General features: G+C 51.8%; 4 protein-coding genes across 4 annotated transcripts; 3 read left to right on the top strand and 1 right to left on the bottom strand.

Annotated features, from left to right (window-relative positions):
• Nucleotides 1-4442: 4442 nt before the first annotated feature.
• On the top strand, nt 4443-7090 carry HER10_EVM0001627 (fungal specific transcription factor; the record flags this gene model as incomplete). Its single annotated transcript, XM_035471370.1, has 6 exons — nt 4443-4538; nt 4601-4667; nt 4729-4972; nt 5037-5201; nt 5255-5433; nt 5493-7090. 6 exons carry the CDS (start codon nt 4443-4445, stop codon nt 7088-7090), a joined length of 2349 nt encoding a protein of 782 aa, XP_035330443.1.
• A 658-nt stretch (nt 7091-7748) lies between these two features.
• On the bottom strand, nt 7749-9602 carry HER10_EVM0001184 (uncharacterized protein; the record flags this gene model as incomplete). The annotated part of the gene is made up of 6 exons (XM_035470939.1): nt 7749-8017; nt 8082-8503; nt 8537-8916; nt 8947-9049; nt 9103-9445; nt 9479-9602. The coding sequence occupies 6 exons, from the start codon at nt 9600-9602 to the stop codon at nt 7749-7751; spliced, it is 1641 nt and encodes a 546-aa protein (XP_035330408.1).
• Nucleotides 9603-11282: 1680 nt separating this feature from the next.
• Nucleotides 11283-14117, top strand: HER10_EVM0011293 (uncharacterized protein; the record flags this gene model as incomplete). The annotated part of the gene is made up of 7 exons (XM_035480729.1): nt 11283-11300; nt 11585-11745; nt 12081-12127; nt 12302-12843; nt 12917-13619; nt 13709-13815; nt 13878-14117. The coding sequence occupies 7 exons, from the start codon at nt 11283-11285 to the stop codon at nt 14115-14117; spliced, it is 1818 nt and encodes a 605-aa protein (XP_035330989.1).
• A 1404-nt stretch (nt 14118-15521) lies between these two features.
• On the top strand, nt 15522-16656 carry HER10_EVM0008426 (myo-inositol 2-dehydrogenase; the record flags this gene model as incomplete). The annotated part of the gene is made up of 3 exons (XM_035477949.1): nt 15522-15848; nt 15913-15957; nt 16015-16656. 3 exons carry the CDS (start codon nt 15522-15524, stop codon nt 16654-16656), a joined length of 1014 nt encoding a protein of 337 aa, XP_035330843.1.
• Nucleotides 16657-16937: the final 281 nt, after the last annotated feature.

Raw genomic sequence — 16937 nt, 5'->3', positions numbered from 1 at the left:
GCGTACATGTACTTCTCTTCTCATTTCATCTGAGACCTCATTGATGATGGGAGCGACTGGGTGGTGTTCCAGCGAGAAAGGCCGCACACTGCTCGTACCTTGGCTTGAATCAGCAAAGCACAATTCAACGGACACTTCTTTCATTGCAAGCAAGAGCCGGTAAGCATGTGTCTTGTCCTTTACGCTTGTATTCCTCTACCCAGCTGTTGTTCTGGGTAGATCCTGTATGGAGGTAAAACAACCTGACGTTTGGTTGAAATTGAGATCTGTGTCTTTCTAGGAGTTCTTTCGGATAGAACTTGGTACGTAACAAGCTCCAAAATACAGTGTGTCAGTCTCGCACTTGACCCTTCCTTTGTGTTGCGGTAAGTGTGCTCTTGCATGTATACACATTGATTGTTGCCAAAGCACTAGCTGTTTCGTCCTTTGGCCTCCAGTTCGACTCTCATCCCTAGTCTTAGGCCCCTTTACTCTGGCTACAGAGCGGAACGATCTCCAGTTTGAACCTGAATCAAGGCAATGTTCTGACCATCCATTCTCGAGGATGATAGCTTGTAACGTAATGGACTAGACATTGGTATAGCGGAGTTGAGGAGAGCAATTGAGTGAACAGCTTGAGTCATGAAAAATATTATTGTTTCTTGCTGGTACTGGCGTTTTACTCGGACCACAGAAAGATTCAACTTTAGTCTCCTGTCTTTGTGAAAGCCACTGGCGCTTCTGCCATTGTAGGGATAATTGATTATCCTTTCGATTGACTTGTAAAATAGAGTCTAGAACCATCAACGGCTTCACCGCAGCCCGCAGCCCGCAGTCGTACGAAGTTGACTTTCGGTCATGGCCCGGAGAACCAGAGAGGTAAACAATTTGGTTACAATCTTGAGCTTCACTGAATGCGAGCATGGTCTAGAACTCCATGGTGTGCCCTGCTACAATTGGCGCTCGAGTTTTCCAAGAAATACCTCATACTTACGGCATCTCCTTTTTCTCATTCAGAATGAGCTGGGGATCTGCCTAGTGCATGAATCTCATCATGTAAGAAGTCAATGCAGCACGCAGTGCAACCTGAAGGCCGAAGAGCAGATGGTGATCATTATTCTACAGCTACATTGTAGGTAAGTGAAGCTGCGAGCTCGTGTCTTCGATCTGCGAATGCCCACTCCCTCGGCCCGAGGCCCCGAACGCGTTATTTTGATCAATGAGTATGTGCTGAATGCTTGCGTTGACTTGCCTTGCTAGCTTCAAGAGACCGCTTACATGTAATTACTACATTGGGAATGGCTGAGCGTTGGACAGACAGCGCTATGTGCATCTCGCTATGCGATGTCCGAGTCCGACGACCCCAGTAACTACCCCTATGGACTGCAGGCAACAACTCGCTGCAGATTATCGGCAATGCCGTTTCATGCAATACCAACCACTCGGTGAGGCTCTCTTGCATCCACATTCGATCACCACGGTACTTGACATTAGCGGCAAACCTTAACATCAGCCCTTTGATGTCGTAACCAATCATCCAAATATTGAGGCCGCGAACAGACTCTTCATAGGATGGAACCGCGTCAAAGAAGTGTTAACGATCGTATGATCATTGATGCAAGAGAAGGCCCGAAAGACCCTCAAGGATTGAACCCTTGCTTGAACAGTTTCCTCAAGTTTTGACGTGGATCGCAATGCTGGACGCAACGCTAAGTCTGTTCTTCTTTCCCTGCAATCGAAGCCCCTAGAGCGCCAGTAGAACCCACTAGAGTCCATAATCGTTTTAGTCGCGACTTCAGTTTAGCAGCCTGAAGTGCCGATGGTAACCTTCCTTTGCAGAATCTTAGATGGCGGCAATCTTGAGAAACCATGTGCAGCGCCAACGCCTTTGCGATCAAAGTCGTGAAGTCCCAATTGCTGGAAGAAAGAAATGAATCAATTTGCCAAGCCGTGGGATGTCTTATGAAAAGAGACGAAACTAGTCAGAGTCACGATGTGAAGTTCTCCGGTACTTTTTGGCCCGACGCACTGGCGTCTGACATGTCAAACGTCCTCATCCCAACCTGTTCTTGACATACCTTAGTGTACCGGACTGACATGACAGCCTTGAAGACAGGCGGAGAAGCTGATTCTATGTGGTATCTGCGTCGGGTCACAGTTCCGAGCGTGTGTCAGTAAGGTGAGGTTGGTCGAGCGCCTCAATGTCAGCCCAAGGTTATAGATCGACTGCGTGGGGTATCACTCATGCACCTACCATGTTGTGGTGTTTGAAAGACCCGGAAGCCTATTTTGTGATTAGTATGAGCATACACCACATACAGGCTCGAAGGCACGACATCAGAAGTCGTGCATATTAAGTCAACACTAATGTGGCTCGGCCGAATGCACGTCTTAAACCGTCCGGTAGCTGTAGACCGAGTTACATGTAGTTGCGCGGTCGGAGAGGCCTCCTTGCGAAGCGGATCACCCGGCACAGAAAGAGACAGCAGCTCGGGGGCGGAGTCCTTACTTCAATGATACCCCATATTCGGCGGCGGGGGAGCTCGAACACCGGCGGCCTATCGGTTGAATACAGGAGCATTCGGGCGCTGTGCCCGAACGAATACCGCGCTCCCCTCCCAACGCCATCTCAAGTCCGCAAGTGAGCATGTTTTAGCTACTGGTCGAGACGACAATGGAGTGTGCGACACTACAAGTGGAATGGGCAATTTACCAAAAACCGGATCACATCGGAATTTCTTCCCCCAAAACGCCGACGGAGAAGACATTAGTAGACAGCTCACAAAGCCCCTGGTCGGTAGCCGGGAGCTCCCAGACCGATCGCCGCGTTCCTGTCTCAGGTTTATGAATCTGGTCATGGACCTTCCATGCTTCCAACCTGCAACAAGCTTATTTGATCCTTCGGGACCAATACTCTTTTTCTGTCAAGCGTCTCGTGTATCGATGCGCCGGACCTGCCACGAGTTTAGGATGACAGCTGACAGGAAACCCTTCTCTTCGTAGTTAGCGGAAACAACCGACTTCTTTTGACTCTTGGGCGGGCCAAGATTCGTTGCAAGTAGCATGAGGTTGCACGCGCCCAAGGTGGTGTTAGAACACGGGAACTGAAACTGGGTGCCTCTGCCCCGATGTGGTTTGTGCTCGGATTCAATAAGACTGTCAGTTAAGACCTTTTGTTGATCTCTAAGCCTCAGTCCGTAGGGTTGGGTCGTGATCTACAGGTGAAATAACCTTTTTAGGAGATCCACAGATGCCCAAAGCTCGCTGGTCGGAATGGAATCATGGTTGAAGATCAGGTCATGTTGAATTGTTGAGAAGACTTCACGCAGGCAGCAATTTACCAAAGTCATGGCCAACGTTCAAAGAGTCAACTTGCAATCGGTCCGGATGTGATGCATTTTGTCTAAGCAACAGCAGTGCCCTTATTAACTACTAACCTAGGTGGGTAATTTTTGCACCTCATCTTACTAACAACTATCTCTGAATGGTTACCAGTTCGACATGGACTTCGCTTGAGCCCCGCATACGACGAGGCGTTGCAACATTATCTACCGTGAAACTATCGAATGGCAGGTTGCCCACCCGCGCGGTGTCAACTTTGACTTCTTTAGCGATCGATTGTTATGATCTGCTCACATGCGGAGAAGAACTGCTGGGCACAACCGAGGAATGATGTGCACTAACCGCGTTCACGGTGACGCGGCAATCAACGGGATGGTAGATACCAGGGCATCGCTGGTTCCCAAAAGACGCAAATCGTGAAAAAGAGTACCTCATCATCATTCCGTGGATGGACTAGGCACCTTACACTCGTCTCAGTCTGCTTCATCTGAAGTTGATGTATTGACACTTAGCCACTTGTCACAAGACGTCAGTCGTCACAGATGGCAGACATGTCTGTGCCATCCCAGCGGTTAGCGACGCAAGCCCCTCCGAAGTTCTGAGCACAACACTACTGCATACAAGGTAACGTTTGATTCTGGAGCTCTTCTAGGGGGCTACTTCATCTGGCCCAACCTTTGAACAGCGATGCTGGGCGGTCCCTGGCCCTAGCGAACATGTTTGTTTTCCCAAGCCCACCCCCACCAGGCCGCGGTGTGAAGACAGTTTCAACGAGGAAAGCTCAGGGGAGAGGATAAGCTCATCTAAAGTTTCCCCATGTGCAATTGGTATCACAGCGAGGGGGTTGAGTAACTACTTGGAGAAAATACCGCGAAGACAATACATGACTTCATAAAACAAGCGTCCCACCCGGGAATGTTGGTGCCGGAACACGACCCATGGATTTCATCGCCCTCGATTCAGCCTGGATGTGATGTTTTGGACCAGCCTAGAAGCCAAACATCAGCCACACTTATTATCAACCATGCCGGCACGTTCTTGAACTTGATTGGGATGACGGTTGGCACTTTTTCGGTTCTCGAGATCACTTCATTGCACAACGGACATTATCCTGTGCAAACATGTCGGGCACAAAACAATCGCAGAGTCCTCAGGACAGCCCAGCTACTAAGACATCACGGGGTGTGATGAACTGCAAGCCATGTCAAGTTCGCAAGGTATTTTGTTTCCACTGCCGCCGATAAGATTGTTTTCTGATCGGCGTCCCGCACTCGTGCAGATCAAATGCGACAGAGCGTTACCAGCGTGTGGAGTCTGTCAACTCTATCAGAGGTCATGTTTCTATGGTAAACTACAGCATCCATCATCACCGTCATTGTGCATCAGAGCAACTGATCCATAATCCAGAGGGTGTTCCGAAAAAGCGAGGTCCCAAGAAAGAGTCGCTGAGTGCTTTGATCAAACGAATCGATGGCCTCGAAGAGCTCCTCAAATCCGACAAGACCCCAACTCCGCCTGGTTCCGATGCTATTCCAGCCGATTTCAACGAACTGCATGTCTACAGCAACAACAGTGCCGATCCTTGTGGCTCTGCATCATCAGATGTTTCTCCCTACAGTGCTTTTCACGAGGGAAGCTTTGGGGCCAATAAGTATGCAGAACGATCTCACATCCATCGACTGTCCCAGGGTCCTCTCCGACTGACAAAGAGCTAGTGAATTCCCCTTCATTATCAATGCAGAAGGCTTAGTGGACACCTACTTTACGCACTTTCACCGCAATCCGTACCGTATCCTTGACGAGGAGGCCATCAGACAGAAGCTGAAGAACAACAAGATGCCAAAGTCGTTGCTGTACGCCATCTGTGCAGTGTCAACTAGGTAGATTTGTGATCATCAGATACTAAAACCACATGAACCTGACACGAAAGTAGATTTTCAGAACAGCCCGGTAGAGGGCCAAGCAGCCATGTTTCCGCAGAAACGTACGCCTCTTGGGCTCTCAAGGACATAGACTTAGGAGACACTACAATCGAAAACTGCCAGGCTTTGCTGTTGCTAGTGACAGCTTTTGCGGCAATGGGGAACGGCCGTAAAGCCTACAGCGTACTTTGTGAGTGTTGAGAGCGTGTGATCGTTTTCTTTTGCACTGAACTAACGGAAAGACTGCAGCTCAAGCTGTGGCCGTAGTCCTGGCGCTCGAGTTGTACCATGGATCAGAACAACACGACGATTACAACCATACACAGGGCAAGATGAGGAGAAGGTTATTTTGCACCTGCTACGTGATGAATGTTTTCGTATCAACATGGCTCGAGAGACCCTCACTCATTGACGATGCCCTCGTCAAGACAACTATCCAGTCGTCCAGACAAGCCTCGCCGGCTGGCTGGCCACCAAACAACGAGTGCTCTCTGACGGTCGAATGCGAGCCACCAGGAGAACGCGCAGACAACCCAGACAACGGGCTACAGAAGATGGTATGGGTCGCCCACATCCTTTCCGACGCCAACAGATACCTACTCGTCACAAACCCAACAACACAAGCAGCATTCGCACATCGCCACAAGATCCGGCATGATCTCGACCAATGGGCGGCGGAAATCAGCCGCAACCCGGACTACCTGTACCAAGACCCGAGAGGAGCAGAAGCAAACACGATGCTCGAGTGCCAAATCATCTACCACCTGGTGCACTGCCTCATCTACCGCCCGCTTCTCCCATTGCACCTCAGCGAGCCGGCCGGGGCCATGATGATACAACACTGGGTGATCGAGGCAACGGAAGTTGCCTTCCGACACGCCACGGCAATCATTGAGCTCATAGACCACGCCATGCAGACAAAGTTGGTGGAACTCCCGGCGTTCATTTCCTTTTGCATCTTCACGGCTGGAACGATTCACATCCACGGGATGCACTATACCAACGACCGCCAAGACCAAGGAGCCGGCATCGGGCTTCCTTCGTTCGCCAGTTCTCCGATGGCAGCAGAGACTTTTGCGTCTTCTTCGGAACTCGTCAACAAGTGCTTGTATCAACTCTCGGCTATTGGCAACGAGGTCGAATCTTCTCGATCGTCTAGAGCGTTCCTCGAAGAGCTCACGAATGAGCATGCAAAGTTATTAGGGAAGGGTGCAGCTGGCTACATCCCCACGCAAACGAACAAGTTCTTCAACAGATACCCCGTCGAATTGCGCCAGCGAATCCAAGGCTTTCATTTCGGTTCACTGCCACCGAGCATGTTCACACAGTCATATCCATCAGAAACTCCCGAGGGTGGTCTCAGGAAAACAGGAGGAATTCCACCGGGACCGTGGGGCCCGAACCCGAGCCACACCGGCGTCAAGGTTCCAGTCATGGCGACAAGCACCAGTATGGGGCAGCGAATGGGATCAACCCAAGGTCATTCACGGTCCTACTCAGATAGCACTCCCATGACGCAAACATACTCATTCGCAACAAACGCACCCGTCTCTCAGAGGCCATTGCCAGCTTGGCCGGGATTTCAAGACGCGACGCCGAGGCAGATTATCAATACCCACAGCACACCGATGCTTGGCCCCCCAACTTCATCCCAGCTCACTTCGCCAATATCCCAACAAGGACCAACTACCTTAGAGCGGAGCAATTGGAGCGGCGCGGAAGGGTTCGGAGGAGGTGCAGATGAGCCACTTACTTATGACATTGTCCCCAGCGCTGGCACTACGGCAGGTCCGATGTATCAGGCAGAAGGCACATTTGTACAATATCAAAACTTCTCTGTATTATAGTTTTAAAGCAAGCCAACATACCCAACTATCGTTCTATCTATGTTACTTGAGAAATTCATTGAGAATTAGCCCGACCATCTCAATATTAGGTCATACTGCAGGTGAAATATTCAAGAAATCAAGTTGTTGAAGGAAAGGGAGTATTCCTTGATCAGAAAAAATAAAGCCGAACTGTGACGGAACACCGGTTCGAACAGTAGCCCTCACAACCGGAATCATACCGTCAGGCCATCACCAGTATGAATCCAGAAGGATTGCGGGAGTTTGGCGGCTCACCGAGGGGCATAAATGATCAATAAGCACCTTTCATCCCAAGGTGAAGGGTAAGGACACCCAGGTGAAGTACAGTACTTGCCAAACTTGCCTGATTCTCCAGGTTAGCGAGGCAATCATCTTGCATGTGTTTCAAGCTTGAAGACCGTGGTATTCTCACTTACTAATGGGAAGAATATTCTGCACGAAGATACCTGCTCTATCACAGACCATAGGTACCCCTATTCCCCATCTTTTACGCTGACGTTAACTTCATAGTTCACAGGAAGAAGTCATGGGTAGAGTTTGACACCATCGTAATGTGACTCGTCTCGAGACCAAGAGTAGTACCACTAATTACGACATTCTGTATCATTTGCTTCCTCTCTATATCACACAGAAGTATCTAAGCTGACAGAGTGACCGTGGCATGGGTCTGCTCATCCACAACCTCCCGGAAGATCTGGTTCTTCTTCGCCACGTCGTCAAGTCCAGTACGGTCACCAAACACCTCGTCCATCTGCTCAAGAGTCTTTCCGTTCGTCTCCGGCACACAGAACCAAACCCAAACGAAGGCCAGGAGGCAGAAAGCAGCGAAGAAGACGTATGCGCCGAAGCCGGTTCCCTGGACAAGGGGAGGAGTAACGAGGCCGATGATGAAGTTGTTGATCCAGTCTGGGAGATTAAATGTTAGCAAACATCGTGAAAATCTAGGACCAAGAACCGAGTTGCAACTTACTGGAGCAAGTAGAGATAGCAACACCCTTGGCTCTGAGCGAAGAGGGGAACACCTCAGAAGGCAAGGCCCAGGGCACAGGTCCCCATGTCGCGCCAAAGACAAACATGTACATCAACAAGAAAGCCACACTGACCCAGCCCTGAGTGGTATGGCTGGGCCAGTCGTTCGAGTACAGTCCAACGAGAATAGCGATGACGGCTTGCGAGATCGTCATGCCCACGGCACCTGTCAAGAGAAGCGATCTACGTCCGAATCGATCCATGGTCCACAGACTGGGAATAACACCAACCAACTGAACGCAGTTGAGAACACCGGACATGATCAGCTGCATGTTGTGGTCGAGTCCCATAGTCGCGAACAGGGTAGGTGAGTAGTAGATCAGGGCGTTGATTCCGACGAATCTGTCGAAATGTTGGTCAAATCTTTGAACAATTAATTTTGCCATCGCAACTTACTGCTGGAAGAACATGAGACCAGCACCAACGTGCGTACGTCTCAGACATCCCTTCTTGAAGCAATCACCCCAAGCAACAAACTCGAGCTTAATCGTGCTGGCAATGCTACCGCCTCCGACAAGTGTAGGGTGGCGTTCAGCAAGAATTGAGGACTGGAAGCGAGCCTCGGAAACAATCTCCATCCACTCGCGGCGAACGCGCGGGTCGGTGTCGGGGAGAACACGAAGCTTTGCGAGGTTGAAGAGGGCCTCTTCTTCGCGGCCCTTTGATGCCAGCCAGCGAGGGGAGTAGGGGAGGAAGATGGCGCCGAATCCAAGCAGGAGACCGGGGAGAATCTGAATGAGGAAGGGAAGCTGCCAGGACCAGTGGTTGGGAATGTCCTTCGTGCCGTAGGTGATCCAGAAGGCTACGACGATGCCGAAGACGATGGAAAGTTGTTCGAAGACGAGGAGAGAACCGCGGATTTCGGGAGGCGAGATTTCGGAGATGTAGAGGGGAACGACCATGGAAAGCCTAAAAATGTGAGTATTCGAGATGTTCAGAAAGGGGAAATTGATGGAACTTACATGCCAATACCCAAACCACCGATGAATCGACCTCCAACGAGCATATCATAGTTGACAGCCGCAGTCTGGATAGAGGAGCCAATGGTGAAGATGACAACAGCAACCATGATGGAGCGCTTTCGGGAGATCATGTCGGCAAGCCAACCCTGGTTCATGGCACCAATGAAGGCACCCAAAGTGATCATGGCAGTCATGAGACCCTTCTTGAAGCCAGAGCCAGCAGCGTGGTCAGATACCTCGGGAAAACGCTCAAGGAACTGGTCCATGACCAGGGTGACTGAGATAACACCCTGATCGTAACCGAAGAGGAGACCACCGATTGCCGAGAAGGCAGCGCAGAGAGCTACATAGTGGGATACGAAGATTCCCTTGAAGCCAGAGGGTCCGTAGGGCTCGAGGGAGGCATCGGAGAGGACGGTCTCTTGTTGCTCGGTAGAAACGCCTGGGTAGTTGGTTGAGGATTTCTCCACCTCGGAGGCGGAGGTTGATCGGGCACCCATGTTGAGCTGTTGTGGTGGAAATGTCAGTATGAGGTGAGTTTTCACAATTTGTTGTATGAATGAAGTGTGGTGAAACAGATTTGTGACTAAGCTGGTGTATATGGGTCTTTGGGATGAACTCACTTGGACTGAGCCGTGAGGTTGAGGTTCTGGAGTTGCACTGGATGAGCCAGGGACGAGGTTTAGATTACACGAATCCGACAGACCGGATCAGTCTGATGAAACTGAAATAGAAGAAATCGGGAGGGGTATCACTGAAGAAGAAGGAAGAAGCTTTGGTCGAACCCGCCTGAGTCGCAGGAGAGGGAGTCGAGATCAACGTCAAACATGGCACGCAACGTCGTCTTTATAGAACTCTGAGACTTTCGGGGCCACCGCCTGGCCCATGGCCAAGCCATCCCGACTACGCCCGTCATGTAAATTCATTGATGGCCTAGGGGGCACGGTTGGGGGGATCCACACCTTTGGAAAGCCGTAGATACTTGTTTACGCCGAGCCTTGATGAGTGACGAGGGTGGGCACGGGGGGGGGGGGGGGAGGAAGAGAGGACGGGACGGGGAAGAGGAACGCTACGGATACGCTTGCGCACAATAGCCGCCATGAGTACCACGACCAATGGCCGGATGCTAGTTGGTCAAGAATGGACGTGGAGGAGCCGCTAAATCGCGGGGTGTGCTTCAAAGATGGGTTTTCTGGGGATATTGGGGAAACCGTGTCAGGCTTCCAGCGTTCCTTGCGCGGAGACGCCAATCACGACTCACGCTACACCAAATACGGGGGTGGGAAGAAGATAGACAGACACGGACAGCATGGGGCACCCCTCGGCCATCAGTCCGGCAGAGAGGACGAATTCAGGCACTGACGACGAACCAGCGAGAGACAGAATACGGCCGGGGTTATGCCCGCCCTCGTCAGCCCCACGGTGTTTGGAGAACTTGGCAGTTGGAGTTTTGGGGGTGTTTGCGAGGAATTGAAGACGCATTCGAGATCAAGTTCGATGACAGAACTCAACAGACGATGTACGCCCTTCCAGACACCGTTTGACAATCGAGCACGGAGTGCCTGAGTGGGACTATGGAAGGACGTCGAAGAGATCAAGATACCGGCTGCACATGATTAGAGTCTTCTGCGTGCTTCTGGCACTTCCAAGCTGATAAGAACGCGGTTTCCACGCAGTACAGGGGCCGTCTGTCAGAAGATTCTCGCACATGAGTTGCCCGTGGGGAATTGACGGGTTAGGTGGGGTTTCTGTACGCTATGTCTCGAAATACCAGAATACTCCGGAATCTGGCCGTGGATTTGCAGTGCCGAGCCTCCATGGATTTGGATGGGGGCTGGCCAACCAGGGGGTGGCCTCTCCCCAACACGAGTCAGGGGCCATTTCCAACCTGCATTAACACTTTCGTCATAGGCTAGGAGGAGGAGGCCAGGACATGGTTGGCGTGGAAATTTGAACCGAAGGAGCCTCACCGACGGCTGTAAGGCCTAGGGTGAGAAGCTAGGGGTTTTCTTCCTCTTTCATAGTCGCAAGCAGTTTGCCCCGATGCACAGATTTCCTGAATTCACCAAGGAGGAAATGCTTTTATCCCCCGACTTCCCTACATCGTCGTGATCATCTCAATTTCACGAAACTGCGACAAGGCAGGACGAAAAGAGACTGAAAGAGGTGGGAGTCAAATCATGTCGACGACATGTCTGGTAAGTCGGCCCTATTCGCTTTGGCTCTTCACCCCGTTTCCCCAGAGTTTGTCGTTTACCCCCGACCCTCCGTGATCCGTGTTCTACCCCAGATTTCGCCTAAGCAATCAGAAGTTGTGGAATTGCTGCTGACTGAGATATCCGGGGTTGGCGATGTGGAATCTGTGGGATGAGATGACCAAACTGGACTGCCTGCCGGTCGGAGTTTGAATCCGATCCCGACTCCCACTGTACCCACGTTGGCGGACATACTCAACTCCAAAGCTAATAAGCATGAACAATAGACTTGCAAAAAGCAACATCTCAAATGCGCGTGGAGCACAGATGACGATGCGTCTCCGTCTTCTTCTCGGCCCGACGTCTACTTGAAATCATGTATTCGATGCAGAGCAACTGGCAAGGACTGTATTCCGGCCCCCGCAACTCGATTCAAGCATGCCACTGAGTAAGTGACGGCCAAATTCCTCTCATTTTCTATCATCAACTCTGGCAAACTTGTGCTTGGCTCTGTGGCACCCCAGTCGTTCCCGCCCAATTGCGAATTACACTACACGACGTGCGAGTTGCGACATTGGTGAAGCAAGAGTCAAGATTTACGCAAAGCGGAACCAAGATAATGGTCTCGCCCGCTCCGTTCACCACTACAATACGTCGTACCCCCATTTCGTTTTCGTCACGGGAACGAATCTGCAACTCTAGACTCCGTAATGCGCCATATTGTACTGCTATTTTTTGCGGGAACGCTGATCGCTTACTATGGGTTTTGTCTCGCTGATTTAGGACGCCGAGCGCTACGGAGCAGACGTGGGTGCCCTATCCGCGGCGATGTAAGTTTACCAGTCCCACCTCCAAGGCCTTGCAAGTTGGAGAAGTTGGGGAAACTGAGGAGGAGATCTTCGAGCAAAAACGGCGAGAAATGCCTTGTTTGGAATCCTCTTGGAACGAAGCTTATCCCGACATCGTTTTCTTTCCTGTCAAAATTGCCTAACTCGGTCACATAGTACACTTTGTCGATGAAACCCAGGAACTTGAGGCTCTTTATTGGTCTGAACACGGCAGCCCGCCGCCGCAACCACAAGCGCAACTGCAACTCCATCCACCGGCAGCACTACAGCCGCAGCTTGCACCGGTGGAGGGTCAGCGGGTACCACTGCCAGCGGCACATCCTGATCCTGGCTCGTCATTATCATCATCCGCGCTGTTAGTGGATCTAGAACAACAACGACGCCGAGAACAACGGCAACCCGATGACGCCGCATCCACATCCCCGGCTCCCATCATCGACTCGCATAGCCGAGATTATCGTGATGCCCGGCTTCTAGTCCCGAGTCCTCACAGCCAACCCGCCTCTACGCCGGCTGCGAGTTGGAGAGAGGTGCAGGTGCAGACACCAACAACTTTGCCATCTGTTTACAGCGCTATTCCATCTGGGTCAACTCTCGGGTTGGCCAACTTTGAGCATCATGACGATGTCGTGTTTCCTTTTACGCAACCTCATGAGGTGAGGTTGATGAAGTACTATCTAGAGTACATGTGCACCTGGGTGAGTTGTCACACGCTTTTTACCTTGGGCGTATGACCTGGCAACTCCACGGCTGTTCTAACCCCCTTTCTAGTTCGACCTATGCGACGCAAGACGACACTTTGCAATCGTTGTTCCACGAAGAGCAACGACATGTCCAACCCTCCTCAACGCAATCTTCGCCCTCTCCTCCCGCCACCTCAGCCTCCACGAACAATATGACCCCTACGCCTCGGACCGCTACCACCAAGAATGCCTCAAGCACCTCACTACCATCTCAAACGACTCTTCGGCCCTCACAAACGATGACCTTCTCGCGGCGACAATCCTCCTCCGCACGCTCGAAGAGCTCGACGTCCCGCTTATAGGGACAGACCACGAAGGCCATCTCCTCGGCATTCAGCTCTTCATGAACACGCAAAACGCATCCGCCATCGACCCGCCGAGCTCCCTCCGACAGGCTTCATTCTGGGTGGGCCTCCGACAGGAAATCACCATGGCGTTTGCGACGCAGCGGCCGATCAAAGTCAAGCTCGACCACCTCTTCATCGACAGGTCCTTTTCGCCGGCCGATGACGATTGCTGGGCGAATCGCATCGTCGTGCACTGCGCCGAGGTGGTGCAGTTTTGTTTCGGCGAGGTGGAGAACCGCAAGAGCGAGTATCAGCGGCTGGTTGAGTATGACTACAACTGGCTACGCGCGAGACCGCTTTCTTGGCTGCCTATTGCGTACTCTGAGCCGGACTTTGCTTCAGGCTTGGTATTTCCGCAAATATTTTACATCAATCATGCCGTCGGTTCGTTTTCTCCCTTCCCTGAGGCTAGGACTTAGTTTCCAGTCTCTGCTCGTGGCGACACAGTGAACGAGCCACCTAACATGGCCTAGTGATTGGAAATGTGCATGGGGCGTTAGCACGGGCGCTCTTGATGTGCCACGACGAGAGCATCCCTAAGATAGGACCTAGTCGAATTCGGGCCCGACAAAAGCTAGATGTAAGAAGTTCCGTTCGTTCTCATAATCGCGACTAAAGGTCCGGCTAACATTGAATCCTTAGAACGACATTCGTATGCAAGTCAGAGAACTATGTGGCGCCGCACTATCAAATAAGCAGACTATACCAGCCATGTTTACGGCCTGCATGGGTGTCACCGCGTGCGGGGACAGGTTCGTCGAGCATGCCGAGCAGAAAGCACTATTGGATATTTTGGTGAAGACGGATGTTGAGCACATGTGGCCCACTGCGTCGGCACAGTCGCATTTGAAGAGGGCGTGGGGGTGGGAGGACGATTCATGACTATTCATGTCTCCAAGTACTCAACATATTTGCCTACCGCATCTTGCAGTATTACTATGTTATTGTATCTCTAGTTACAGCATGTTATCTTTAGAGATCGGGATTAGGATTCCGTTAATGCCTTTGCGTGTGCCTACTGATGCATACGGTAAAGACTCAATGACCACAGACAATTCTGCCACGAGTATGGAAACGCACAAGCCTGCAGGGAGGGACTAAGACGACTTCATCTCCGGTCATCTGGCCTTCCCCAGTACCCCGTACCCCAGAAACCGGCACCAAGGTTAAGGAAAGCGGAGGGGGGTGGTGTACGGGGAAGGAATCTGGTGATCCCGACAGAGCGGATCTAGGCAATGCGGAGGATCAGATAGACTCAATGAACACGGACATTACCCCGTATCCGTAATGCGGGTTAATACATGTTATCTCTGAGATTGTGACACATGCAGGGCATGACCAGTTCTGGAACACACACTTGTCGGCTACCCCAGGTTCCTAAACAAATCCAACAAGTTTTTCTTAGTTTCTTCTTTAGCTTTAGGATATTGGGGTATATTGGCAGTGTACCATACTTAGTCGCATGGTGGCGAGCTTGTACGCGGAGCTCGGTCTCGTTCACGTAATCTGCCCGTAAGACATAAAGAACGGACAAAGTTGCCATGGACGCCAAGTTGAGAATCGGGGAAACTTACTCCGATAGAACGCCCAACCAATGCGAAGCTCTTCTTTGTTCATTTCCAACCCCCCACCTGCCTCATTCGTGGAAAGAGGAAAGTGGGCTGTCTTACACCGGTTGCAAGCCAAGTTTCGAGATGCCTCAAAGCCTTCTTACAGCTCAGCATTGCTGCAAGTTCACGTGGGCTCCTCGACGCGTCTTGACTCTTGGGCGCGCTTTTGTGGGATTCCGACATGCGCTTCCACTTTCCCACTGGTCAATTGGCATGAGATGGTCCCCTCAACAGCGTCAGAGCTGCCCCGCGATGGAGCTCTTTACTCGTGTCGGGAAATGGTTTCCGATAAAGCTCCGAGGACGGTGAGGTTCCGTATGAAAAGCTATGGGATATAAGACACCAGAGGTCCCTAGCTGTTTGTAGAGCTATGTTAAGCCGTCCTCGGTACCTTTCAACTTCTCCCAGGTTGTACATTTGCGCCAGTTGTCTCAGACTAGAGAGGAGGAGCATCCCACCGGTCCTCGTCACCGCCATTATTCGTACATTCTTCCATCTTTGATACCCTTACGACCGTCAAGCTCCCGTTCGATTTGCATACCAGAGAAAATAGACATAGACATAGACCCCACGCCACCCTCCACACGATCATAAGTCACATCCCGAACACCGGACCACGCTCCGACCACCTCAGCAATCACTACACGAAACATCACCAGAACCTCAAAGAAGCAAAATGTCAACCAAGAAGCTCCAAGTAGGCGTCGCAGGCCTCGGCCGCATGGGCAAGCGCCACGCCCTCAACTTCCACCAGAACGTGCCCCGCGCGACCCTCGTGGCCGTCAGCTCACCCGATGCTGGCGAGCGCCAATGGGCCGCCGAGAACCTCGCCCCCCACGGCGTCACCGTCTACGAGTCCTACGACGATATGCTCGCCCACAAGGGGCTGGAAGCCATCTGCGTGGCGTCCGCGACCTCTGTCCACGCAGAGCAGGCCAACAAGGCCATTGAAAAGGGCAAGCATGTCTTGTGTGAGAAGCCATTGGGCACCACTGTTGAAGTTGTAAGTTTTTTGTCCTTCCCATCTGAACGTATGTGTTGTAAGGTAACTAACAACACGGCCACAGTCACAAACCGTCGTAGACGCAGCCGCAAAACGCCCAGATCTCAAAGTAATGTGCGGCTTCTCCCGCCGCTTCGACGCCTCCTACCGCGACGCTCACGCAAAGATGCAACAAGGCCTCATCGGCCGCCCCGCCATCCTCCGCAGCCAGACCTGCGACGTCCTCGACCCCTCGGGCTTCTTCGTCGCCTACGCCCAGTTCTCGGGCGGCATCTTTGTCGACTGCAGTATCCACGACATTGACCTCGCGCTCTGGTTCTTTGACGAGGAGACCACCAAGGTCAAGTCCGTCCACGCCGTCGGCATCACGGCAGTTGAGCCGGACCTGCGGAAGCACAATGATCGCGACAACGCTGTTGGCACGGTCGAGTTTTACGATGGGCGCATCGCGTATCTGTATGCTTCGCGCATGATGGCCGCGGGCCAGGAGGACTCTACAGAAATTATTGGTACCAAGGGCAAGTTGTCAGTCAACCTGTTGCCGGCGGAGAACCATGTAAAGATTTACACGCCGGGAGGCATCCGGCAAGAGCTGCCACAAACGTACTGGGACCGTTTCAGGGCTGCTTTCACAACCGAGGCGATTGAGTTTACCGAGAGCGTGTTGGAGGATAAGCCTGTGCCGATCAAGTTGACTTCAGCGGTGGCTGCTGTCAAGATCGGTGCGGCATTGCAGGAGTCAATGATCAAGGGGACCAAGATCTGGTTTGACGAGCAGGGCAACCGGACGGAGAAGGCCCAATTATAAGACAGTAAATTGCATTCAGTCTTCTTGGCCTTGATCTATCTACGAGGCTACCCTGACATTGGGAAGTCTGTATCATGCCATGACTTCCGTGATGGCCGCTACTACATCTCACTTGCTGCCTCCACCATCATCCCCTCTAAGACTTCAATATCTTCAGACCATCATGTCCAAGGATACGTGATCCACAAGGGTTTGTTTCTTGGATGGAAACCTTCAGTACTGAGGTGATGTCAGCATACCCTGCGATGTTCTGGAGGGATGTCCGTACTTTTTGCCAATAA

Source organism: Colletotrichum scovillei (genome assembly GCF_011075155.1).
Source record: "Colletotrichum scovillei strain TJNH1 chromosome Unknown Contig00008, whole genome shotgun sequence".
Taxonomy (NCBI): Eukaryota; Fungi; Ascomycota; class Sordariomycetes; order Glomerellales; family Glomerellaceae; genus Colletotrichum; species Colletotrichum scovillei.
Note: the sequence above shows the minus strand (reverse complement) of the source record. Positions and strands in the feature narration are given on the sequence as shown.